General features: G+C 47.5%; 1 protein-coding gene across 1 annotated transcript in view; it reads right to left on the bottom strand.

Moving 5' to 3' along the window:
- The window catches only part of wdpcp (WD repeat containing planar cell polarity effector), a 64,021-nt gene that overhangs the window by 13,524 nt on the left and 23,100 nt on the right, over positions 1-27,397 (bottom strand). Inside the window, exons 9-15 of the mRNA XM_076050878.1 lie at positions 23,664-23,797; positions 21,062-21,256; positions 14,327-14,952; positions 10,795-10,982; positions 10,582-10,705; positions 9,127-9,190; positions 2,350-2,449 (exon numbers count right to left, since the gene is read on the bottom strand). Coding sequence (XP_075906993.1) covers positions 2,350-2,449; positions 9,127-9,190; positions 10,582-10,705; positions 10,795-10,982; positions 14,327-14,952; positions 21,062-21,256; positions 23,664-23,797 — 1,431 coding nt within the window. The remainder of the gene's footprint in view (positions 1-2,349; positions 2,450-9,126; positions 9,191-10,581; positions 10,706-10,794; positions 10,983-14,326; positions 14,953-21,061; positions 21,257-23,663; positions 23,798-27,397) is intronic.

Raw genomic sequence — 27,397 nt, forward strand, 5'->3', positions numbered from 1 at the left:
GAGCAAACAGAGAGTCAAATGCAAGATAACCAGCTTTGCAAAAAACTCTCATTCGTAACCTCATAGCTTAACAAATAAAAATAAATACAGTAAAATCACGCATTTAAAGAGAATATTTGGGTGAAAGGGCAACCGTTTTATTGGCAAAATGGGCAAAGTGAAATTAAGCTAACTTTCTAGGATAGTTACAGAGGAAAAATATTTATTATCGTTTTATTGTTGGATCTGCTCAGTTCAGAGTTGCAGTCGTTCTAAATAAATCTGATTGAGTGTGAGACGACTGTCGAGATTAAAGAGGACCGTACAAATTCTATTTAAACATGGGATAGACATTTGTGTGTTTATGAGCCGTTGGCCCGTTGAAGCCGTGTTTTCTAATGTGTTCTTTTGCAAACGCTTAATCCGAAAGACAATGAGTGACAAAAGCAACATAGCTGAGTCAAGAGTACATGACTTTGCTTAGGGTTGTGTGTTTTTGAGTGTGTGTGTGTGTGTGTGTGTGTGTGTGTGTGTGTGTGTGTGTGTGTGTGTGTGTGTGTGAGTTAGATGCTCACCAGAGTCGTTTCCTTGGCTGGAATTAGTTTGTTCTGGTGTGAACCGGCCTGTTGGGCCTCGTCACAAACGTAAAAGGTTCTCCAGACGTGCATGTGCACGGCAGGGGCAGGGGGACACAAATGTATGAAGTTTTGTTTTCGCTGTAAAATTCATGATTGTTCAAAATTTCAACATCAAATTTCAATGACAAACCCTTTGGTTTTTGCCTTTTTGTTTGTCTGGGTTTTATTTTAAACTCCACTGGTTAAAAAGTTGCGTTAACGTTTTTATGATTATTCTTTTTAATCATATTTTGCCTTTCTTTGTTCTTTGTTTTGTTGGCTTAAAATGAGTTTCAACAGCGAAAGGCGCAAATTAAGGGACGCGTTGGAAAAGTAATTATATATTTTTTTCTACTCTGGTGAAATAAAAAAAATTGGTACTATTCTTTTCATCTTCGCTTTATTTTTTTACCCCCCGCCCAACGATTTCTTCTTTCCCTGCTGTCATCACTCCTTTCTTTATCTCTCCTTCCTGTCCCTGCCTCTCCCCTCTCCTCCTCCTCCTCCTCCTGCTCCTCCACCCCCTCCTCCACACAGCCGCAGTCCAAGGATAGGACAGGCTGCAGGTGATGGAGGCAAATCATCGAGGACATAATTAAGAGGCTTACGAGGAGGAGAGTGCGTGTTAGGCATCGCGTTGGAGGAGAAGGTGGATGAGGAGGAGGAGGAGCAGGAGGAGGAAGAAGAAAAAAACTAGCAGGATGCAAACGGGCCTCATAGTCACACAAACGCTCATTTTCATTCACAGACAAACACGCAGACACTCAGCCTGCGGGCCGTGACCTTATACGGCGGAGTTAAATACCTCTCTCTCTCCACACACGCACGTGCGTGTGCGCATACATGCACACACACACACACACACACACACACACACACACACACACACACACACACACACACACACACACTGTCAAGCACACTGCCTTCTGGTGTCTTATAAGCACCAATGAAGGACTCATCAGACATGTTCATCTAGTTTCCCCACAAATTTGAATGTTTTCTGTTCACCCATTGGCCCTTGAAGCCTCTGTGAGGGATTGTGTGTGTGTGTGTGTGTGTGTGTGTGTGTGTGTGTGTGTGTGTGTTTGTGTGTGTAATCAGGAACTGGGCCTGATCCCCTCTGGTATGTGCTGTGGGGAGTGTTAGTCAAAGGGCAGCACCGCAGCCTGAAATAATGACAAAAAAAAAGGCCCTTCGCCGGCTTTCCTGTTGGAAAAAACTTAAAAAAAACTCTTTGGTGAAATCTGTTTAATTGCTCTGAAATTAAAGACTTTTCTAAGACATATTTTCAGGTCTAATCTCGTTTGGGGGATGAAACAACAGAGTCAAACGTCTGCCGGGCGAGCAAAGCGAAACCCTTTGACCAGTTCTTTAACTTTACAAACAGCAATTTTTTTGGGGAGCGGATTCAAGACGTCACTTTTTTCCATCAACACCACGAGATGTTATCACACTCGCAATTTTACATGACATTTACCTGGTCAAACACCATCTGATTTGATTCTTATTTGTGCTATTAAACACGGGGGGAAGGAGCCTGCGGGTGGGGGAGGGGCTGGGTCATCACGGATCCGTCTCACGTTTTCAGATGTGGCCAAGAAATAACGAGTCACGTTTGGTGTGTGTGTGTGTGTGTGTATGTGTGTGTGTGTGTGTGTGTGTGTGTGTGTGTATGTGTGTGTGTGTGTCTGTGTGTGTGTGTGTGAGAGAGTTTTTTTTTAGTCGCCGGACATTCTGATTATTTTCTTACCGCTGGCTGCGACGGCCCGGGCTTGGATTTCATTAGCTTTCCTCTTGGCCACGTCCGCCAACACCACCTCGCCCTTATCGCCGGCAACATAATGGAGGTCCTTTGAAGGTAATGCAAGAAAGAAAGAAACATGAGCGTTAATCTAAAATGAATCTAGACCTCGACGACAATAGTTTTTTTTTTTTTGTAGGTGTGTGTGTGTGTGTGTGTGTGTGTGTGTGTGTGTGTGTGTGTGTGTGTGTGTGTCGGGGGGGGGGGGGGCGGGGGTGGAAGAAGAAGAAGAAGAAGAAGAAACAGATGAAATGACGGAAAAAAGAGGATCTGTTTGAAGGCAAACATCAGAAAGAGCAGCGTTCCTCCAAAAAACTTTGAAATCAACCGCTCTCTCTCTCTCTCTCGCTCTCTCTCTCTCTGTCACACACACACACACACACACACACACACACACACACACACACACACACACACACACACCCTCATCTCTTCCGCTTTTTTGAACTAGGGGAGGATGTTATCTGCCACATTTCAAAAGTGGGAGAGGAGGCGAGTGACTGTTCACCTTTCACAAACGTCGGTATTTCTCTCTTTATGGGGGAAAAAAAATAAAAATCTCCTCCAGCCGAGCACATCGCTGCCCAGAGCCCAGAGCCCAGAGCCCAGAGCCCAGAGCCCAGTGCTGGAACGCTGGACTCAGCCAGTGGACTCAGCCGCTGGCCTCTCTTGTTAGTCTCACAGGCGCCACAACCACAGGTCACTGTGCTAAACCGTGTCTTCTCAAGACCGTGGTCACGACTCAACATGAGCACTTTAGTTGTCGGCTGAAAAAACAATGTTTAAAAAAACGAAAACATAAAAAATCTTCATTGGTTTATTGTTATTTAAATTTTAAATGTATGATCAGTGGAAAAAGATTTTAAATCAGATTAAATTTTAAATCAGACGGCTGCAGATAAAAAAGGGGCATACATTTTTAAAAAAAATCTGATTCATATTGATATTGAGTTTTTTTTTTATTTGAAATTCGATTTTGTATGTGTGTGTAATGAAGTTATTCATTGTATAGTATTAAGCTTTGCTGATCCATATTTGACCCAAGAAACAAAACTTGTTTGGGTCCATATAAAAAGTTTCACTGTTATATCTGGAGGAAGATTTTTTCAATAAATATGACCAAGTTTTATGATTTGGCTCCACTGTGTATTTGAGTTTGACACCCCTGTTCTAAAGGGTTCAACCTGTTGCCAGGCGAGGGGGCCACAAACAGCAACAACACAACAACAAAAATATCAACATATCAAAATCAATTTGATTGATTGAAATGTTTGATAAATAAGTTGCATATCGATTGATTTTGATCTTTCTTGTTATCAATGTAATTACTCCATAGTATTCATAGCACTTTTTGTATTGTATTGTTTTTAGTGCTGCAACAGCTTAGTTAAAAGTCAATAAAGTAAATCTGTTCTATTCTATTCAATCTGAAAAGGATTTCTTTTTAAAAAAGCAAAAAAGCAAAAACATACACACACAAAAAACACTGAACTGGAAATTGACTTGAAGGTGACTCCCACCCCCTCCCGGCCCTCCGCTGAGGGGCTGCGAGGGGCCCGAGGGCCCATCAAAGGGGGACGGTGCGTTAAGGGGAGTCTTCCGCCTCAGCGACATCACAGGACATCAGTGGCGGGACTCACTGTGGATAACCTCTCAGCTGGTTCCAGGCAGCCCCCAGCTGAGCCGCACCCCGTCCTAATGCACCCCCACCCCACCGGCCCCACCCCCACCCCGCCCCCCAGTGCCCCCTCCCATATTGTAACCCGCCTTTTGTGTCCCGTGAGCCAAAAAAAGGATGGGGGGGTGGGAGTGGTGGTGGTGGGGAGGTTTACTGGTTTCCAAAAAAGGAGGGGGAGTAGAGAGGGATGGGGAGTGGGCGGTGGGGGGGGAGGGGGGGTAAGGGGCTGAGGGCGGAGGTGGGAGGTGGTGTGCTGAAATTGAAGAGTATGAATGGGAACAGATTGGGTAATTATAGTGCGGCGACGGCCCTCTGTGGCAAAGGAGCGGGCAGGAAATGTGAAAATGGCCGACAACAAAATGGCCTCAAAAGGAACCTTTAAATGGGCTCTGAGCGCCGAGGAGGAAGAGGAGGAGCATGGGGGGGGGGGGGGGGGAGTACGAAGGGGAACAGGGTAATTCGGGCCGATGCCAGCGCCGCCGCTGCGGCCCCTCAATTAGGTTGGAGTGAGGCTTCCTAATTGATAACAAACAGAGCGGTGGAAAGATTGAAAGAGAGAGAGGAGCCGAGCTGGAGGGAGGCTGGGGTGTGAGAGTGTGTGTGTGTGTATGGGAGTGAGTGTGAGAGTGGGTGTGTGTATGTGAGTTAGTGCGAGAGTGGGTGTGTGTATGGGAGAGAGGGAATAGTGAAGGGCAGCAGCAGCAGAGTGATGACGACGATGATGATGATGATGATGGTGGTAATGATGATGGTGATGATCATTGCAATGATGTGATGGTGATGATGACGATGGTGATGATAATAGTGTGAAGATGATGGTGATGATGGTGGTGGTGATGATAATGAAGATGATGGTGATGATGGTGGTGGTGATGATGACAGTTATGATGGTGATGATGATGAAAATGATTGTGGTGATTATAATGATAATGAAGATGATGGTGTGATGATGATGATGATGGTAGTGTCGATGATGATGATGATGATGATGACGAAGATGATGGTGGTGGTGGTGAGGGAGACACGAAGGGGTTTTCGCTTGAGAGCGGCGGGGAGTGGGGGGGTGGGGGGGTTGGTTTGTTTGACAGAAAGGGAACAATATGAACATTCTGACGGCGGTGGCGCTTTATTCCAGCTTAGCGCCACATAATGCCGCCTAAATCTGGGGGAGAGAATAAACGAGTGAACAATCGAAAAGTGAGGAGGGGAGAGAGAGGCAGACGCAGAGCTGCGTGAGAGATAGAGAGAAAGAGAGAGAGAGAGAGAGAGAGAGAGAGAGAGAGAGAAGAGTGGAGTATCAGCCCAACTAAGCAGGGATAACAATAATACTGCATATAAAACCATCAGATATTACACCTCTTATTCCCCGACACTCAAACGCCACACTAATCTTATTTATATAAGAGCTTTAGGGGTTGCAGCGCCCGACAGAAAGGCCTGTTTTAGTGAGCAGCGTGGAGGGAGGCGGTAGCGGTGTGTGCGTGTGCGTGTGTGTGTGAGAGTGTGTGAGTGGACCCAAAGAGCCCATTATCGACTGATATTTGGTCTGACTGGAAATAAATCGGGGATTAGAGTTAACGGGCGACGTTAATAACCGCCGTTTATAGACACATTTCCAGACGAGCGCCTGCGTCTGTGGACGGCGACGGCTGACACGCAGGCATATGGATCCACGGCGAGGCGTGTACAGATGCACAAAGTCCAGATTATGTCTTTGCGTTTTTATTTGAGCAAATCGTAATGAAAAAAAAAAAAAATAAATAAATCTGTGAATACGTTGTTTTTTTTTCCCTTTTGAAAAATCAGGGAAAAACAACGAGAATCAGAAAACAGGTTTTGTGTTATTCCATTCGAATCTAAAGGAAAAAAGATTGGATTTTTGCTTGATCACTCTTAACCCTTTTTTCCATTGAACCTCGATGTCGACAGGAGAGCGTGAGCGTAAAAATGGAAAAGCATATTTCAGTAATTAACATAATCCCTGGACACACACACACACACACACACACACACCTGTTATCCACAGGCCCTGTGTTCACCAACACTCCTATCAGATGTGAGCTGAGGACTTAACGTTTTAATGGTGCTAATTACTCATCTGAGCAACAACAATGAGCTTATTGCTCGGGACGAGCGATGCCTGCTGCCTCCCTCACTCCCGCGCCACCCAGGCCTCAGATAGGGGAGGCAGATAGAGGAGTGTGGTGCTGGTGGTGGGAGGTGGGGTATGAGGGGGGCATCTTGCCTTACCGCCGGCGTATCGCAACAAGAAACAGTACAAGGCCCCCTCATTGGGGGAACAAAAGAGCCGGTGTCAGATTGGCCTATCACACAAATTATTTGATTTAATTAACGCGACACATCAAGAGCCCGAGACCTGGGAGGAGCAAGAGGAGGAGCAGGAGGAAGAGGAGGAAAAAAATTGTCATCAACTTGATTCGGCTGACAAGTGACCTAATTGGTTGCTTTATCAACTCATTATCAAAGGCTAATTAGGGATCCACAGCAGTGGTATTTGAAAAAAAAACACAAAAAAACCTGCAATCCTCTCCCATTGGCTCCACACACATGCACGCACACACCAACACAACTTCTACCTCTGCCATCAGAAACAGCCCCAGCTTGCCCACCGGTTCCTCCTCCCATTCAATTTAGGCCGACATTAAGAGTTTCATTTTAACAAAAGGCTCCTTTTTCCAGAGCAATAAAAGGCCGGAGAGCCTCTATTGTCGGCGGGGAAACAATGGGCTACTTGAATGGGTGGCGGGTCCAAAGATAGCAAGGGGGGTGTATCATGCTGGGTGCTCGGCGAGAGGCGAGGGCTTGTTATCAGTACGCGTGTAAGTCTGCGTGTGTGTGTGTGTGTGTGTGTGTGTGTGTGTGTGTGTGTGCGCATGTGTGTGAGTGCGTCTGAGTGTGTCTACGTTATCAGGTCGATGGTGTGTGATTGAGTCGTGGTGGTGGACTGGGAGCGGTGGACGGAGCCGAGCCGAGGTGGAGGTCGCCCTCATTAACCCCATCCACCTCCACTCAATCAGCTGAGCAGCAGGTTAAAGCAACAACACAACCTAATTAGAGGCGAGAGGACGGAGCCAGGGGTCAAATGTCAATTCCCTCCCCACCCCCACCACCACTTCTTTTTTTTCCAACTCTGCTTTTGTTTTTTGTCATGTGGCTCTATTCAGGTGACGAGCCGCTGCTCTCTTGGTCACTGATGCATGAAAAGTTTGAGTGAAAAGCTTGTTGGGTTTTTTCGCCCCCTCTTGCACCTCTTTTCTGTTGTGCTTGTCAGACAATGATGCAAAAGATCCCAGATTATTCTCTTTTCATTTCATTTTTGGAGATCATTTTAGCAGCCTTTCGCATTTCGCATTGGTTTCAGGCCGGAGCACCGTTGGACTCTCCACATGTCGTAGAGGGGTTAAACTGTCATGTATCAGCAAGTTCCGTTGGTGACATCACAGTGGGCCTCGTGCAAGACCTCCTCAGCAAACTGATCACTGTTCACCGTCCAGTCAGGACTCTGCACTCCTCTGATCACACCTCCTTGGTGGAACTCTCGTCCAGCTCAGTTACAAGCTGTGACTACAATCACAGCTTTTAAGGCTCAGCTAAAAACTCATTTATCCAGGCTGGCATTTCATACATAGCCACTGACTGAACTGCTGCTTGTTGGTTTTACATTTGTGTTTTAATTATGGTTCACAAATTTTGCATTTTATTCTTGTTTTATAGTTGCGCATTTGCTGTAATGTTGTGTTTAAACTATGTTTTACTAGTATTGCTTTTATTATGTTTTACTCTGGAAAGCACCTTGGGCACTGTTGTGCGGTGCTGTACAAATAAAATTTGATTGATTGATTAATTGAAAAGTTTAGTGGACGAGCAGAGGCCAGCGCAGCCTAGTGGCCGGTGGTGTCAGTCAGTCCTGACAGCTCAGAGCGGCTGCTGCTGCTGCTGTCTGGGCTCCATTGTCCTGCTGTGTTTGGATTCCTCCCGGCTCGACCAGGTTCAAACCTGAATAAATACAGGATTTACAATCTGCCTCCTCCGTCGCAAGTTGCTCATCTTCATCTCTCCACACATCCAGAGAGAGAGAGAGAGAGAGAGGGAGAGAGAGAGAGAGAGAGGGAGGGAGAGGCCAATGGCTTTTTTCCTTCTTCACTCTCTCTTTTTTTCATATAGCTTTCCATTTACACCGCTAACCCCCTCCTTTTCCCGACCCCCTCACCCCCTACTCCTCCCCCACCCTCACCCTGCGCTCTTTCAAGGTCCACAGGCTTGACTCCACCTTTTCAATTCGGCTTCCCAGCAGCACTACTTAGTGGGGAGGTAATTGGAACCAGTGCTATCGGTGTGATTGAGGGAGCGAGAGAAGAGTGTGTGTGCGTGCGTGCATGTGTGCGTGTGTGTGTGACTGTATTAATGTTTAGGGTGTTGGTGAAGCATGGAGCAAAGGGCCCCTGCCCCCCTCAACCCCAACCTCACCCCTCCCAATGAAAAAGGGGGTCAAACACATGGAGGAGCATTTCAGCGTGAGTGGAAGAAAGGCCGAGTTAGAGGGAAGATGAGGGGAGAGCAGAGGGGCCACGGAGGCTGTGAAAAGATAGGGGCCCAGACTGAGATCACACCTGCCTTCTGACACACACGCACGCTCTCACACACACACACACACACATGCACACATTTGCAGGAAATGTAAGATTTACATTTGAGTAAATTCTAAAACTTTAGTTTGTTATCAAACTGTTGATAAAAATTGTTCAATGACCGTCAGCATCAGATAGAAGGATTAATATCTATTTTTAAAAAAATCAATGCTGTTTAAAGGTACTAACTGAAGGCTTCTTGAGAAGAAATCCCTGAAAAAGTCTGTCGACATCGTTGCATATACAGAATATTGTACTGTTCCCGGACTCTGATGGAGCAGCCTTGCAGGATTCAGTGACAGAGCTCCAGGAGAGCCGTTTATTTAGCCCTATGTTTACTGCCTCCTGCTAAATTCTGGGCACACACTTTGAAATGGCACTGGATTCCAACGCACTCACCATGAACAAATCTCTGGCTTGCAGGTCCAGGGCGAGCAGGAAGGCCTTCTCAAAGCGCTCGTGTCTGCCGGGAAAGCAAAAGGTGTTAACAGGAAGCTCCGCCGATGGACAGAAGACAAAATAAATCATCGACCTGAACCGCGAGTGAAAACCACTGCATGCAAAGGTGAGACGTGGCTCCGTCTGCACGCAGATGTACAACTCCCTCTACCCGCAGTCTCACACACACGCGCATCTATATACACACACGAGACTGCACACAAAACTGTCAATAATTGAAGTGAGAGTAGCAGGTCCTCTTCCCATTATCGAGAACTAAAGCCGGGGAGAGAGCGCAGTATCTCCCCGCTACAAGACACCTCAACTTTCCCCGACTGGAGCCAACATGAAACAAACAAACACAGGCAGAGTGAGAGAGAGAGAGAGAGAGAGAGAGGGAGAGAGAGAGAGTGAGAGAGAGAGAGAGAGAGAGAGAGAGAGAGAGAGAGAGAGAGAGAGAGAGAGAGGGAGGGTGGAGGGGAGCCTCCTTTATTTGATGTTGATTGAGAGAAAAAGAATGCAGGTAGGTGATAAGAGCGGCGAGGAGGAGGGATGCCAAACGTACAGAGGAACAGAGGGAGGTGGTGCTGGTGGGGGGAGGGGGATGAGGGGTGAGGTAATTGCAGGATGGAGAGCGACGAGGCAGCAGTGTGTGGGAACAACAGGGTCTATTTCAGTCGTTCAGCGGTTTCAAAAGGCTCTCATGGCAGAAGGGAGAATGAAACAAAAGTGTAAACAGGTGCAGGAGCCTCGTGAATGACTCAAAGCTGTGTCAGAGCGCCAGCAGGGAAATTTAAAAGACTTTTTATTTATTTATTTATTATTATTATTATTATTATTATTATTATTATTATTATTATTATTATTATTATTATTATTTATTCATTTATTCATTTGAAATAGCTCCAGTCAACTGCACTGAGACCTATTCAACGTTGCTCACACTGCATGTCTGTTTCTGACAGGGCTTTTTTACTTCTTGGAATGTATTTCTAAGAATGAATAAAATAGGGATTTCTAATGTTATTATATTGGGAACTTTTTTGAAACTATACAAGGTAAACCAGAAACTGAATGCAACACCTTATTTATTTTTGTACCAGATTTCTTAGTTTTTGGACTCTTATGTTTGTTTGTGCAGTATAAACTTTACTTTTTATATTTTCTTTATTTATGATATGCCATGGATGTATACATTTATTTGATTTTCTATGTTCCTTGAAAATCAATAATCATTTAAATAACAAAAGAAATATATGTAATAATATATAATAATTATTTTTTTAAACTGAGCTTCAATTGAGCCACTCCTGTGTTGTTTGAATGGATGGAGTACTGGAGATGACAGTGTCACAGTGTTTGACCTTTGACCCCAAGTGAGGGTGAGCAGCAGCAGCACGGAGTGGGAGGAGTTACCTGAGGAGGTGGTGGAAGAAGCGGCGTGCATACTTGCTGATTGGCTCCCTGTACTCCTGCAGGACGTCGTCAGAGTGGGGGAGAGGCGGAGCGTAGAACACACCCAGGGCTGCTTCCAGCTGGGCTGCGACGGGGGAAACACACCGTGTGAACTGCAGGCGGCCATCACCTGGAGACCTGCACTGCCTCAAGTTTCTGCCGACTCTCGCTCACCCTCTCTCTCCGCGCTCAGCTCCAGTCTCAACAGGTGATTGGCCACCGAGCCGAGCGCCCGGAGGCACTCATCTCCCATGATGCTCCAGTCCATGGCCTCCAGGATGCACAGCGCCTCTCTAACCTGACTGCAGCGGAGCCGCTGCTGCAGCAGCTGCCCGGGTCCCATGTGGCCGCCGACGCCGACGCTCAGCGCCCCTGACACACAAAGGAAATGATTAAGTCCTATGATATCAGTGCAGGGGCAGGGCAGTGCAAGAAGGTTGTGGGTTCGATTCCCGGCCTGGGACCTTTCTGTGTGGAGTTTGCATGTGCAAAGTCTTCATTGACCATAGGTGTGTGTGTGTGTGAGTGCCAATGGTTGTTTGTTTCTATGTGGCTCGGTGATGGCCACTGGTCCGGGGTGTCACCCTGCCTTCCCCCTATGACAGCTGGGAGAGGCTTCAGCAGACCCCCGAGATCCTGAGTGCAGTAGGAAGAAGGTCTTGAAAATGGATGGATGGATGGATGGATGGATATTAGTGCACATTTATGAAGAACCTGATGTGTTTAATGTATGGGTGAAAGAGATAGAATTCATTTCATACTACTATAACAGTTCTTTAGCAGAGCAACTAAGTAAAATACACTCTCACACTAATTTGACACACACACATACACACACAGAATCCTTGCTTGACCCTGCAGAACACCAGCAGCACTTGATTAAGCTAAGTTAGTGTGCAATGGATCTGTCTAACGTCTGGGCAGCAGTAGATTGTCCAGACGCACATTGACTTCTCAATCAATTAGCTGAAAAGCCTGTTTAATCCCTGGGGGTGTACACAGTTGGAACATGGATTTTATTCAAATGTCTGCCGACCTGTGTGCGTGTGTGAGAGAGTGAGTGTGTGTGTATGTGTGACAGTGAGATACACTGAGAGAGAGAGATGAGTGTTAACTCTGCCCTGAAATCTATTCTGCATGTTAAGCGACGGTTAGTTTTTTTTTTCCTTCCCCACATTGATTCTAATCAGAGAAATCACCTCTTTGAAAAGCGGCAGTGATCTCTGTCTGCTGCTCTCTGACTACGACCAAGGAACCGTTGAATCCAGTGAAAAGGAGCCGCCACGTCTGAACTGAGACAAAATGCTGATCAATCTGAAGAAAAAACTGCTGAGCCGTAAAGATAATCAAGCTAAATGAACATTAAAATAAGGCAGGAATGGGGAAAAACGTACCTCCAGAAGGTCAATGTTTTGTCAATACCAGGAACTGAACTCAATTAAGCAGGTAACATCTTTACATCTTTATTCATCTGAACAAAAGAAAATAAGAATAAATCTATCAATAAAGACAAAATGAACGTTTTTAGTACTGAACTCAAAGCAGCTGCCGTCCAGCGGTGCCTGCTGGCTGTTTTCCCCGCCCCCTTGGTTTAACAACACGTGAGATAAATTATTATTCATTCGACAGCCGCCTCACAATCAGTCCCTGCGACTCTCCTTTAGATATTCGCTGCATTTCCTTGGGATCCCAACTGGGCTGAGAAAAAAAAAAAAAAAAAACGCGTTCCCCCTGTGCGGCCCTGCTGTGGCCCCCGTGCAGCCTGCGCCGGTGCAGCAGGCCCAGCCGAGGCCAACGTGTGCCCAGATGAGATAACTGGCTGCGAGCGAGGGGAGTGTGGGGGCGGAGGGGGTGAACCAGGAGGGCTGCCTCCTATGGAAGAAGAAGAAGAAGAAGAAGAAGGAGAAGAAAAAAAAAGGGAGCTTGGAGCTGAGCCAAGTCTTTCTTCCTCACCGCCTCCCGACTCTCCCTCCTGTCATGTTGCTGCTGCTTGCTGCCGCCTTATGAAACAAGTCAATATGGAGACGGAGCAAACAAGCCAGTGAGTAGAATGTGTGTGTGTGTGTGTGTGTGTGTGTGTGTGTGTGTGTGTGTGTGTGTGCGCAGAAGCACAGGAATAGAAGAATTTGCAACACGCACATGAGCGAATATGTAAACGGGGGGGCTGCGGAGGGAGGTGGGGTGTTGGGGGGTGGGGTGTTGGGGGGCGGGGGGGAATTATCATGGAGAAAAGACGCGCAGTGACTTTCTTCATCAAAACCTTGGCAGACGATCAGAGGAGGAGCAGCTATTGTTGGAAGACACACTCCCCCCTTCTCGCTGCTCACACACACACACACACACACACACACACACACACACACACACTCCTCCCTCCCTCCATCCACCCCCACACTCCTGCTTTCAAACTTGAGCAGCGACTGTCGCATCCTTCCTCCCTCCAAAGTCACAATTAAAGACGCCGTGTGAGTGGAAGTGTGTGTCTATGTGTGTCGAGGCCGCACCTGTGTGTGTGTGTGTGTGTGTGTGTGTGTGTGTCTGTCTGTGTTTGTGTGATCGGCTGCTTTAGAAAAAAAAAAAAAAAAACATTTGATTGGCAAACTTTATCTGGGGGCCCCGAGGGACTGCGTAGCCACTGTAAACGATTTATCGGAAAAATGCATCCCAGAATGCACCTGGGGGGAGGTGGTGGTGGGGGGGCTCTTGCCCCCGGGGCGATTATTGAATGACCTCTGAGAGCGTGACTCCTGCTCACCTTCCCGCCCGTCAACAAATTAACTTTGCTCGGCGGCAGCGGGAGAGCTCGGCGAGTATTTACACAGCAGGGTTCAGACACGGCGTCGGACCCCCGGGAACAGGGGGGGTAGGCAAGGGGATGTGGGGGGGGTAACATCACCTTTACATATTCAACCTGTGGTGCTTTGAAGAAGAAAAAAAAGTAACTGTGTCCCTCAAGCGGGGACGTGTAAATTCAAAAGAGGGGGGATTTGAATGAAGTCGCACATGGAACAATTCCACCAGAATCATCTGGATTCAACCTGCATTCAGTCAACATCTGGAAAGAGCACGGTCATTCAAGAAAACACCTCGAAGCTCATTGGGCGGACCAGTCGGCGATGATGTCATGAAATCCTTTGGAAGTATTTTTATAGACTACAAGTCAAAAGTTTGGACACGTACTTCTGATTTAATGGCTTTTCTTTCATTTTCAGGACTATTTACATTGTATATTGTCACTCAAGGCATCAAAACTATGCATGAACACATATGGAATATGTTTAAAAGAATAAAGTGTGAAATAACTCAAACAAGTTTTATATATTAGATGATCTAGAATAGCCACCCTTCAAATGAAATATATATAACATAACATGTTTAGGTATTGAACTTTTTTGTTATTTTGCCACATTAATCCACATATCTTGGTCATGTATTTGAAGTCTTGTATGTATGTATTGTTTTGTATTGTAAGTATGTTTCTACAGTGTAGAAAGTAGTAAAGATAAAGAAGAAACAGGTGTGTTCAAACTTCTGACTGGTAGTGTACATCTATATCTATACTATGAGAGCTTTGTATGTATTTGTTTGTTCACCATGCAACTCACTAAGACGCCATTAGGCTGTGATTTAGCGCTGCACAAAGAAAATTTGATTGATTGATTGATTGATTGATTGATTGATTGATTGATTAAAGCGTTTGTTAAACCCACCGAGTTTGAATTTCAGCGCCCCCATTGGTCCTCCATGGAAGGCCAACAGCAGTGTGTCGGTCCCCTGGGTGGCGCCGCCGCCTCCCTCCAGGTCGCTGGCCCAGCACAGGGACTCCAGTCCACCGCCGCAGCGCACGTGCTGGGACAGCCTCAGCGTGCTGGCCGAGGCCTCCTTCTCCTCCTCCTCTGCTAGAAGCGCTACGCCAACGGGTGCCAGGCCCACGTCGAAGCACATCAGCTGGTCGCCGCCGCCCACCACCGCCAGCAGCGCCCCGGCGGGGTGCCAGGCCAGCCGAGCGGGGGTGACGGGGCAGGGCGCCAGCAGTGAGACCCCCCGGCGCTGGTCATGGAGGACCAGCGAGGAGTCGCTCAGGCCCAGCAACAGCGCCGCCTGGCCCGGGTGCCACGAGCAGCAGACGGGGCGGGACGGCAGCGGGACGCGGGTCACTGACAGGCGCCGCAGACGATCTCGGCCGCAGTCGTAGACACAGGCGGTGGCGGCCCAGGACCCTGAGACCCTGCAGCCCGGGGGGGTCGACTCCACCGTCAGCAGCTGCTGGGGCTGCAGGAGGCTGAAGCAGCAGTCCAGTGGGCTGCCCTCGGTCCGCACCGAACCCAGCACCTGGGAGAGGAGGACGACACGCAGGTGAGAGGGAGGTCATCTCCCAGGAGGAGGAAGGACCACAAGAAGTGTCAAACTACACCCTGTTTTTAGTTTTAGTTTTTAGTTTAGTTAATGCCACCATCAGGTCAAAATTGTACCTTTATGAATAAAGAACTACTTCATTTATTATACCATTCAAACAAAACCTCCAGCTTCATCATGAACGTTTGAATTAATAAATTTGTAAATTTTGTTTCAAAAAACATCCATTATCGAGCAAAATTAAAGTTTAGTGTTTCTTTTGGTACTTTGTTGCATTAGATTAGGAAAAGAAATGTTGTTTCAGACCAGCAATCTCATAATTTTGTTTCTGAATTGCCATTTTTTGTTCCTTGACAAATCCTCTCGGTTTTAGCTTTTCTTTCCCAGTGAGAGATGAAATGCCGCTGCCGCAAACCTGTTTCCACATGAATAAAAAGAGGGGGAAGGCAGGAGAGGCGGAAGACGTGTGTGAGAAAAGACAAAGAGGTGAGCGGTGGCAGTTGGCCCCCGAACGCCTCTGAGGTGAAGGAGACGGAGCGGCTGCGGCTGTCAGTCAGGAGGGCTCACGATAAGACGGTCCATTTAAAACTCCAAGGTCAACAGCGGCTTCTCCCTCCGCACGCCACGGCTTTGGCACCCGCCGATAAACACCCTCCCCCCGCCACCTCCCGCCCTCTGTTTACCTGTCGGAGGCGCCAACAGCTCCGCCAACGACCAGGGACGTCGCAACATGAAGAGGACGACAAGTCGACGTTCAGCAGCTCAGAATTACTGAATCTGACCCGCCGACAAATCCAAGAATTGAGATTATCCTCCGCAGAAATGTAAGGAAGGTGGTGGTGGGAGTGCAGAGGTGGTGGCCAGACAAAAGGCCTCAAACTTACACACTGCAGCATCTCAAGTCATGTCTTTGTTGATTGACGTAAAGCAGGGGTGTCCAAACTATGGCCCATGGGCCAACAGCAGCCCGCCAACTGATTTAAGTGGCCAGCGGCTTGGCTCTGAAAACATGTTCCTTGTGGCCCGCCACTCGGTATTGAATCAAACAAGCTGACTTTGCAGAGCCTCCTCCACCCCATCAGAGCCTCCACCACTCCAGCAGAGCCTCCTCCGCCCCAGCAGTGCGTCCTCTACCCCAGCAGGGCCTCCACCCCTACAGCAGAACGTCCGTCACCCAAGTAGAGCCTCCATCACCCCAGCAGGGCCACTGTCAGAGCCTCCTCCACCCCCCCCCAGCAGGGCCTCCATCACCTGAGCAGAACCTCTGTCACCCCAGCAGAGCCTCCACCCCTCCAGCAGAGCCACCATCCCCCCAACAGAGCCCCCCCCCCCAGCAGAGCCTCCATCAGAGCCCCAGTGTCGAGCGCGGCAGCTTTGGCTAAACGAGGCCGTTTCTTTTCGCCGTGCAGACAGAAAGAGGATCTGCTGCCTGTCGTTCCTCTCTCCTTTCACAAAGCCGGCCGGCCCAGTTTTTTTGGCAGGCGCTGCCAAAAAGGGACTTAGAGGAGGAGGAAGAGAGGAGGAGGGTTTTTTTTTTCTTCTTCTTCCCTTTTTCTGCCTGCCCGTGCTCTACAGCAGGAGAGAAGCAGATGACGCTCCTCCTGAAAGCTTTTTTTTTTCTCCTCCTCCTCCTCCATAATCCCCCCAGAGCTAGCTCCTGCTGCTCCCTGGGGGGTGGGTGCTGCATGTGTGTGTGTGTGTGTGTGTGTGTGTGTGTGTTAATTTGAGGCGGGAGGTAAAGGGGTCTCAAGCCATCCTCGGGAGGGGGTGGAGGGGTGGCAGTTCTCTGGATGGGTGCGTTTCTGCCGGGACAAAGTGACACAGCCGCACAAACACACACCGCCGTTTGTTGTTGTTGGAGTCCGCACCCCTCCTCACCCCTCCTCCCCCCTTTCACTCCCCCCCCCTGCCCACCACCAACACCAGAATGCTGTCACAGGAATCACAAGACCTCTCATCCTCTCGGCTTTTCATCCTGTGCCCGCGCTCGCTGCCGGCTGCCCGCTGTGCTAGCGCGTTCGCCGCCGTCTGGGACGGCGTGCGGCTGATTCAGCTCTGCCTCCCCCCGATAGGTGACCCTCCGAGGCAAGGGGTTGCTCCTACAGCAGGAAAGGGTTTTATACGCACGGCTACGGCCTGCTTGGACAAGCGGGGGAGCCAGCAAATCAGAGTTTTGAAACTAATTTGTGCTCCTTTTTTTTTCTTTTTTTTTTTAGCTTAGCTTAGCTTAGCTTTACTCAGCTGAGCTAAATGGGAAAGGTCCAAAACATGAACAAACGACTTTATGCGGCCGTTGTCATCTAGTTCTTGTGATGTTAAAAACGCCATTCAGTTCTGCCGCTGAAGCAGCGGGGGCGCTAATCTCAGACATTGTTTGCGACTTGTCGGAGCTTCTGGCTGAAAAATACCGTTCTGAGCAGCCTGACCTGTAAATGAACTGAAATTTTAGATTGTGGCAGCAACCAGCTCGGGGAGGAATGACACAGACGGTGAGGTGGGAAGGTGGGGAGAGGCAGCAGGTCAGCTGAGTAGAAGAGCGAGACGGGCGGAAACACGCACAAAAGATGATGTGAAGGAGAGGAAATGGAAGTAAGTGGAGAGAGGAAGAAAGTCGGGAAGGAGCAGGGGGGCCGGGGTGGGGGTGGGGGCGGAGTGGCACGGGGGGGTGGAGACAAGAGAGAAAGATGCAAAGTGAGAGAGAGAGAGAGTGAGAGAGAGAGAGTGGGCGAGTGACAGGGAGACAGAGGCCTCCAGTAAGTAGCTTTCTCCTGCTTATTGGTTTCAGTGACTGGTCAAAACTATTCTTCTCCATTCTTCTTGTCTCTTTCCCTCGCCAGCACCTTTTTTTTTCCTCCCCTCCATGGTGCGAAAGATAAAGCGGACGGGCCCAACTGTGTGGCTGGCCCTTGTTCACAGCAGTGGCCTTTTGAAGCCAATTTTCCAGCTCACGGAGCAGAGAAAGACGGGCAGAGACGGCCACAGCGAGGAGGGAGGGAGAGAGAGAGAAAGAGAGAGGGAGAGAGAGAGGGCGGCGGGGAAGGACTCTGAGGAGAGTCCAGGGATGAAGGAAGTCGGAGGGGGATTGGGGGGAGAATGGGGGCGGTGCTGGGAAGTTTTAGCTATAGGTGAATTAGGGCCAGTTTTTAAGGTGCCGACTTCAAGAAGAGAACAAATACAGCAGGATTACCAGTAGAAAATATTACACACAGCTAAACTGTGGTGATTGGTGCCGCCCAACACGAAGGTGGCACGTCGGGATGGTTGTTCACCGGAGCTGAACCCGGAGCGCCACTGTTTCCCGTTTTTTTTTTTTTTTTTGATCGTTTTGTTTTTTTTCGTTGAAAGCAGCCGAGCTTGCTGGTAATTCTGCTCTTTGGATTCCACCCTCGCTCCTTTTCCACCGTGTGAATGATCTGCTGCTACAGAGCAAGGAGCCTTCCTCCTACCGCCTGCACAATTTACTGAGTTCGTTGCCTGTTTTTTCGGAGCAACAACGAGATGTTTAAAATAGCTCTTTAGCTTTTTATGCACTTTACAGAGAAGAGGTCAAGCTGAAAATATCTAGCAATTAATCTGGCCAGAGTATGTCAGTAATGGTCTTGTAAGGCAGAGCTGAAGCCAATAATGATTCAAAGGTCCTATATTATTAGTCTTAATCTTGAATTCTGGAGGAAAGCGTTCCAAGATGATATATATATATAACTGCATGTCTCCAGAACAGCAAACGTAGCCCTTTGTTTACAGCCACCTGCTAAAAACGTCTTTCAGTTACTGCTTAAGCCGATGATTTGCTGGACCTTCTACACGTTTGTCCAATGCCTGGCTCGAGGTGTTGCTTGGCAGCGCTATCAGTGTCCTTGATGACATCACAAAGGGCACACATAATGTGAAAAGTTGAGCAAGAACATGCGTTCAAATGATGGAATTTTCCCAATTCCGAGGCGTTCAGCGACAGACTGCGGACCGTGTTAGTGTGGTTAAAAAAAAAAAACATTGGCAGGAAAGACAATTTTGCCTTTAAAGACAACAACAATCGCACAAAAGCCGATCAAAGACCAACGGGGGAAGTATTTTGGTGACAGAAAACAGAATAATCATCACGCGCCTGCAAATCCACACAACAAAAATACACCTATGACGAAAAATAAGCAAGAAAACATTTATTTATCTGGTGTTTTGTTTTGATTAGGATTATTAAATTCCACAAACGTTTGTGTGTGTGTGTGTGTGTGTGTGTGTGTTTGTCTGTTGGAAGGGGGAGGGGAGGCATGAAGCACGAATAATTAAAAATGTTAACTGGCTGCATAAAAAAAATAAAATTCCAACTATGTATGTGTTTTTCTCCCCCCTTCCCATGCCGTGTCTCCACTTATCAGCATGATGGGGGGTGGGGGGGCGGGGGTGGAGTTGTTGGGGGTGGTAAGGGGGGCACAAGAATTAAGACCACATAGGGGAGGGAAAAAAATCAGACTTTTTTAAAATGCCGAGAGACTGGCTAGAAAATTGGCTTAGCGAGGCAGATAGCGAAGTGAACAAAAGGAACATATATATGAGCTTGAAGTGATTGAAGTCGCTGGCGTCTCCCGATGTGAGGCCCGCCGTTTGATTCCCGCCACGGCTCTTTACATAAACTGTTCGCTTAATTTCACACCGCGCATCTGAAAAATGACAACAAACGCTTCCATTAGAGCGCAGCGCCGCACAACCAGCGCCAAGAGACTTTAATGTCGGTGGAAGCGTGGAGGAAGGAAGGAAGGAAGGAGGGAGGGAGGTGGAGAAGGAGGCAGAGGGGAGGACAGGCTGCGGTGGGGGTGTGGTAGGAGGGAGGTAAGGGGGGTATGGGGATAAGGAAGGAGAGGGGGGGCACAGGGAGAGAATAAACTAGGTGAGGCAGTGTGATAAGTATTAGGAGAGCTTTCCAAAGGAAAAAAAAAACAAAAAAAAACAAGAGGCGGGAAAAAACAACGGCAAACATCTGCTTTGCTTATTTCAATATTCAAGAACCCCCAAACCCACCTCCTAATTTTAGAAATATCGCTTTTATTTTGTGAAAAACTGTCATGCAAACACAGCTTGTGTCAGTGTGTGTGTATGTGTGTGTGTGTGGTGGGGAGCAGAGGCTGAGAGGGTGTTGTTGGTCTAAGGCGTTGTGTGGAGGTGCCACTTCCTAATGTGACTGTAACGCACAACACCGTCCTCCAGAGCTCCACTACCTCCTCACACCTTGAGTGTGTGTGTGTGTGTGTGTGTGTGTGTGTGTGTGTGTGTATAATGCCATGCAAGTCTATGGGGTCAAAAGTCAACTTTGTCCTAGAGACATGGGGCCACTTGCAGGTTCATCGGGATCCTTCAAGACACAGCCACGCCAAATTTGGGGCTTCTAGCCCATGAGGAACCCCGAAACCCTAACCCTAATTCCAGCAGTAACCCTAACCCTAATTCCAGCCTTATCGCTAACCCTAATGCCATGCAAGTCTATGGGGTCAAAAGTCAACTTTCTCCTCGAGACATGGGACCACTTGCAGGTTCATTGGGATCCCTCAAGACACAGCCACGTCAAATTTGGGGCTTCAAGCCCCAAATTTTCTTCCTCCAAGGTGGGACGTGACAGAGAAAGTTTGAGAACCACTGGTGTAAGTAAAGGACAGCGTCCAGGTCACTGCGCGTGTGTCCACAAAAAAATAAATAAAGCATCCTTTGCCTTTCACCACTGAATGTCATTTCTTCTTTTCTCGACTCCATCCCTCTCAGGGTATAGAACCAACATCCAATGTCGCCCCTCCAGTTGGAACAGAACCCAGCAGCTTCAATGCCGCAGCCACGGGACCCAGTCACCCCTAGTCCAGCCCAGGCAAGCCAGAGCATGGACGTTTGTTTGCGTCCCACATTTTCTTCACTCAAAGTAAAGAATTTAGACCAGGCTTGGGCAAACTACGGACCGGGGCCCATATGCAGCCCTTTAAGCTTTTTAATCCGCCCCACTGAACTTGAAGAAATAGAATTAATAGCCAGTAAGTCATAAAATTGCTGTATTTCATCCATTTTTTTCAGTGTTTTAAGAGTTATTTTCGAGATAAACACCCACCTTGAGGCCCTCAGTGGGGGAGCAGCTCAGCAGGACCAGGTTGTTCCTCTGTGAGTGGGCGGGGCTCCAGGGCCACGCCTCCTCGGCCGACTCGTCCAGGTCCCACCAGCAGAGCGCCACCTCCTGGATTCGGTTCCAACACACACGTCTGCGAAGCCTGCGGCCCTGACCCTGACCCAGTTCCAGGCACGTGATCTGCATTTAGACACACACGACAGGCTGCTAAAGTTTCGTCCAAGAAGTTTTTTGGCTTACGCATTATGCTGCCCACAGAGCATGTAGCACTTCCCATCATGCCTCTGTAACTAGCATGATGCATCAGGACGCATCAGGACGCATCAGCCAATCAGAAGGAGCCGAGACAGCCACACCTATGATGGTGTGACGTCACACTGGGGATATAAAACTCTTTTCTGATGATTTTCTGGCCTTTATATTTTTTTGGAAAGTCTGAAAGTCCAACACTTAAAAATCTACAATAGAATGATTTGTTATGAACTGTGATTCAGGTCAAAGGTCGTCCTGTCAGCAATTTTGCTGGTTTTGTATTGCACCCTAATGGGGGAAAATGCTTTTTGGGCAGAATAGGGTTTTGGGCTACAGTACCTCAAGCGGCCACTGAGAAAGAACGTCCACGCTGACATGTTGCAAGTCCAGTATCCAGTTCTTATAACCCATCCCTGGTTTTGACTCAAAAATTGAGCAGATGACGTCTTTTGAAGATCTTCAAACGGCTCTCAGCACCAGCTATCTCTGTTTTCCAACTTCACTGAATCATTAATCGATGTTTTATTCACATCTGGTTTGCTTGCTATTATTTGACCGTTCCGTTTGGTTTCTGACCCCTGTTGGCCTTTTTTAAAATTAATTAATTTATTTATTCATTTTCAAGATCAAAACCACTGAACTGTCCAAACACCACCAACGCTGACAAACAGAATATCGACCGACTAATAAGCCCATCAGTGACTCACAGTGCTACTGACTGACTCACACTGTCCACATATCTACACCTGAAGGGCTTCTTTTTCTTCTTTTGAAAGTTGAACCTCATTCTTCCGTCCTCGCCCGCCGCCCTGTTTATGTTGATTGTCTATGGCTTTTATTTTTTATCTTCCATTATTTATGGCGTGTGTGCGAGTGTTTGTTCTGTTGGGCAACTTGCTTTAGTGATGTGCATATTTTTGGGAAGGTCCGCTACGGTCTACAGGCCACAGCAAAGAGACACGCGGTAATGAGCTCTCGTGGCACTTGGGGTGGTGTGTGTGTGTGTGTGTGTGTGTGTGTGTGTGTTGCTGGGGCAATGCATGCATAGATCTGGAGGCGCAGATATTAAAACTATAGAAAACAATGTTTTTTTTTTTTGGATGCATTGGACAAAAGTAAAGAAGGTGAAGCTGCAGCTGCTGCTGCTCATCGCTACCAAACGCACAAACTCTCTTTTTCAGAAGGCTGTTGTTAGGGGACAGAGAGAGAAAGAGAGAGAGAGAGAGAGAGAGAGAGAGCGTGAGTGTAAAAGGCCAGAAACATACAGAAAGTGATTGGCGGCGTGGTATGAGTAGAGCAGATTTGAGGTTCAGTGGTCCATGTCTGGCCCTGCCGGCACCCCCCAGAACTCCCTCTCCGACCCCCCCGGGAGGAGATATTTTTGCTTCGGACAGGAAATGCAGAAGCAAATGATGGAGGAACATGGCACGATAACGGCAACAAAGAGTCTGAACTGGAGATCACTAACAGATTAGAAATTGGAAAAGAAGGAGTTGTGGGGAGGGGGGTTAATATCACACTTCTTCACCCCCCACCACACACACACACACCTCACATTCTCCATTCCCACCCATCTCATTCCTCCTCGGTTTTTCTGCTGGCGTTTGCTGGTCAGCAATAATCAAAAACCACTTTCTCTGGGCCGGATTAGTCCAACCACCCCCCCACACCCCTGCAATCCCGCCGCCCGGACACACACTCGCTCCCTTCCTCCAGCTTAGCCCACTGGACCAAGGTGGTGTGTATGTCGCGGTGCGTCTGTGTGTGTGTGTGTGTGTGTCTGCGGTCGTCGGCTGCACAGGTTTGGAGGCTGCATGAGCCGCAGCCCATTGACAGAGGTGTGTGTGTGTGTGTGTGTGTGTGTGTGTGTGTGTGGGTGGGGGGGGGGTGGTGGTTCTTATCGGGACGCCACTTCTGGAGACGGACCATGGATGTAAGAACTGGATACGGGACTGGCAATATAGTGTCACGGGGATTTTTACCCCAACTGGCCACTCGAGGTACTGCAGCCGAAACCCCAAACGGCTGACAGGATAACCTTTGACCTGAAACGCAGTTCATAACAAATCTTTCTATTGTAGATTTTTCAGTCATGGTAAAAAAAAAAAGGCATATATTCCTAGTGTCACCTGGTGCATCATGGTGCATCATGGGAGTTACGGCAGCATGGTGTGAAGTGCATCACGAGGAAGCCAACATTTTTTTGACGTAGCAACTGCACCGAATAGAATTGCAGCCGAATTGGATTCCGGAGTGTTGAGACGGACACCCACAGCAGGAGGCTTCGCTCTGATACGTACAGTAGAACTCTCTCCCTCTCTGGGTTCCACTCTACCTTGATGTCAGACGGCGAGAGTTTGTCCGCCCGCCGCTCTGGCGAGTCCTGGGGGTTCTTGTGGCCGAGGTAGACGGCCGCCACCTGGCTCTGCTCCAGGAAGGACAGCAGAAGCAGCCGCTCGCTCAGCACGGCTGCAAACCAGAAAGAAAAAAACATGGCAACCGTCAGCGGGCGCCAGCTCGCAAAACACAAAGAGCAGATGTGTTGACGACAGAGAAATCTCGAAATGGCTGCAGCTATTTTGTGAATGTGATGTATATTATTTTTCATTCTTATGGAAGTCCAAGGACTGTTGACAGCCTGAAAGAAATGAATGCTGTTGGCTCTTGGTTTTCAAAATGCTTAAATAAATCAGAAACACTATTTATAAAAATAATTTCAATCTCTAATTGGAATTTTGAAATGTTGAAAATTTCGACAAAGTACAATTGCGATTTGCAGGTGTTTCTGTTGAATGGTGTAAACCGTAAGAACGCATGAGCCGTAATTCTAATGAAATCCCGCGAGATTTACGAGAATTACGAGAAAAAGTTAGCTTTTTTTTGTTTACCGTTTGTTTGCTGTCAAGAATAGTTGTTCTCCTCCTACGTCCAAACGTAACGTGCCATTTTCACTTGAAGTGAACTGGTCACGTGACCCCTTATGTCACGTCTGTTGACGTGTAAATGCGAAAAAAAAGTGTTTACATGACACTTTTGCGATATACCTCTATATCGATACGTCTGTTTAGCGAGATGTCCGTTTCCATTACCATTTTTTTTTATTGCGATATTTAGGTTTTGTGCAATTCTAGGGGTAATGGAAACGCAGCTAGCGACACGTTTTGTTTTTTTTATGAGTTTAGAAGAACATGTGTATCCTTTTTTCCTCTTTCTTCCTTCTCTCCTCCAAACTACCCCCCTCCACACACCTCCTCCTCCTCCGTTTCCACTCACTGCCTCCCGTAATATTTGCGTCTCTCTCGTCTCCTCCGTCAGCTCGTGCCTCCCTGTCAGTTTTACGGCGGAGCTCTGAGGCCTTTTTTTTTTTTTTGGTTGTGAAAGAACACACTTGATCCTGTTCAACTCTTCAGGAGCTGCATGGAAACGCTGATTAGCAATTAAGCCCCCCTCTCCTTCAAATTAATCTGTTTATGAAACCAATTAAATGGAAAGGGAGGAAGGGAGGTGGTGGTGGTGTTGGGGGGTGGGGGAAGGGGCGGTGTTACACATGTCTCTCAGATACATCCTGCTTTGAGTTGAACAAGCCACCGCGAGATTTAGAAATATAACTACCAATTACCCACGGCGTGTGTGTATTTATAGACGTGCTGGCGTTGGTATGATTACGCTCCAAATCATCATCCTGTTGTGTGAAAATTTCAAATTAATATGCAAATATCTGAGAGGGGAAGTGAAACACTTTTTTTTTCTTTTTTGAAAAAATACATCGAAAAAAAAAAAAAAATCAGATCTCAAAATCAGGTCAAGCACGTCAGACTGTCCCCAAATGTTAAAGTTGGATTATGAAGCATTTGTGATCAAAACTGGTTCAAAGCTTAAACCATCACAAAATACAGCCATTAACGGTGCCTGAGTGTCTCGCAATAATGCTTAATGCAATAGTAAGCGTCTTTGTAATAGATTACAGACAAATCAAGTTAAATGCAATTTAGTATTGATCTCTTTGGGTGTCTATAAACGGGATTAGGTTTAATCCCATTCATTCCCAAATGAAGGGAGGGGATATAAAACCAGGCGGCGGCCCAATCTGGGACCAGGTGGCTGATTTCGAGTTAGTGACCGGACCTTCCTGACCCACACACACACACACACACATTCCCCAGACACATGCACACACACGCGTGCACACATGCTGGATTACAGTACGGACATACTGTACACAGCTCTAGGTTTACCCTCAGACTCCCCATGTACATATAACTAAATAAACATTAATACATGCAGGCATACCAGCGTGCTTACAAACACACACACACACACAGACACACACACACACAGCAAGAAGTTAAGCAGGTACGTGCACACGCACACAGACACACAGACGCTCGAACAAATGCACACACACCACACACACACACACACACACACACACACACACACACACACACACACACACACACACACACACACACACACACACACACACTGGGTCCTCTAAATCCATTTAATGCCATCTCCTCTGCAGCATGTTGACATAAGAGGCCAATGAGCTTAACCAAAGCACATTTAAACACGGGTAAATGAAACCGGCTATGAAAAATCACTTAAGGATGCCTAATCGGGGAGCATATGCGCGGCTTTGCCCAGCAATCGGCCGAGGGGAAGCAGTAATATTTTCTGATGGTGTAAAATATGTGTAATCGGCGACTGCCTGATGCAATCGGAGCCCCTGGCAGGTGGAAACGGTGAGGCAACCCTGGTCCAAGGCGGAAAGTTGGAGAGGCAGATGGAGAGAAGGACAGTCGGCTTCATTTTTAAATGTCTGCTGGTGAAACAAAAAGACCAAAAAGAGACCTGCTGCTGCTGCTGCTGCTGCTGCTGCTGCTGCTGCTGCTGCTGCTGCTGCTGCGGTCAGACCTCGCATTCAGTTGAAACCACCATAAACGTTTAAACACGTTAAAGGTTCTTTAAAGGCTCTGTCTTGCTGTCTTTTTTGTTAGTTATTTAAATCTACGTACAGAGAATGGAGACAAAGTGGAGTCAAATTCCCTGTTTGGCATGTACACACTAGGTCAATAAAGCTGATTCTGATTCTCTTCACAATGTCCAATCCTTTTCTGAGACTACAAAAGTTCACAATCACTTATGAGTCAGTCATGTATTTTAAATTTACTTCTAAGTGCTGCTCAACAAACATAAACATTAGTATAATTCTCACAATCATCACCACCATATTTGGCTCCTTCAACTTGTTAATTGCGTTTCACGCATTTTTTTTTTTTTTTTTTGAACTAGTGAACATTTTTCATTTAAATTGCGCAACTCAAAATGAAAAAATAATAATTTGCAGCCTTATTGTTGTGCACCTTCCAGACTGACTGGGAATGAACACTGCGGCAACGGCGCATTCAACAATAACAAGACCTTTGTAACTACCATATGTGCCCACAAGCCAACAATAACACATACACACACACACAAAGCAGCTTCATTGTAATTGTAAATGGTTTCAGTAATCGTACGCCGGCGATGCTGCTGGCCGGTGTGATCTGCTGCGGCTCTCTGCTGTAATTGTCTCAGGCTAATTTAAGAAGTGACAGATGTGAGAAAAGCCTCTAACCCATTACATCCTCCTTACCCCAACACACACACACACACACACACACACACACGCACACACACCCTGAATCCACCCCCCCCTCACGCAATTACTCTAATAATTAGTGCCTCTGAGGCTTTGAATGGAGCTCTGCGGGAGGTGAGTGGGTGTGTATGTGTACCTGCGTGAGTGTGTGGGTGTGCCAATGCACCGCGCCGTATGCGCCTAGCGGACATGTGAGTGTAACCCGAGTACCTTGTAAATGTGAGTGCATATAAAGTAAGTGGGAGCTGATTAAAAAAAAAAGAAAAGAAAAAGAAAAAGAAATGTGTGAATCTGTGAATACAAACTGTCTGGACACACGAGGCTAATAGAGTGTGCACGTGCACACACACACACACACACAAACACACACACACACAAACACACACACACACCACGGGGGGCTTTATCAGGTATCTGGAGACCCC

This window comes from Nelusetta ayraudi, unplaced genomic scaffold, assembly GCF_046127955.1.
Source record: "Nelusetta ayraudi isolate G7.1 ecotype Tasmania unplaced genomic scaffold, CSIRO-AGI_Nayr_v1 ptg000130l, whole genome shotgun sequence".
Taxonomy (NCBI): Eukaryota; Metazoa; Chordata; class Actinopteri; order Tetraodontiformes; family Monacanthidae; genus Nelusetta; species Nelusetta ayraudi.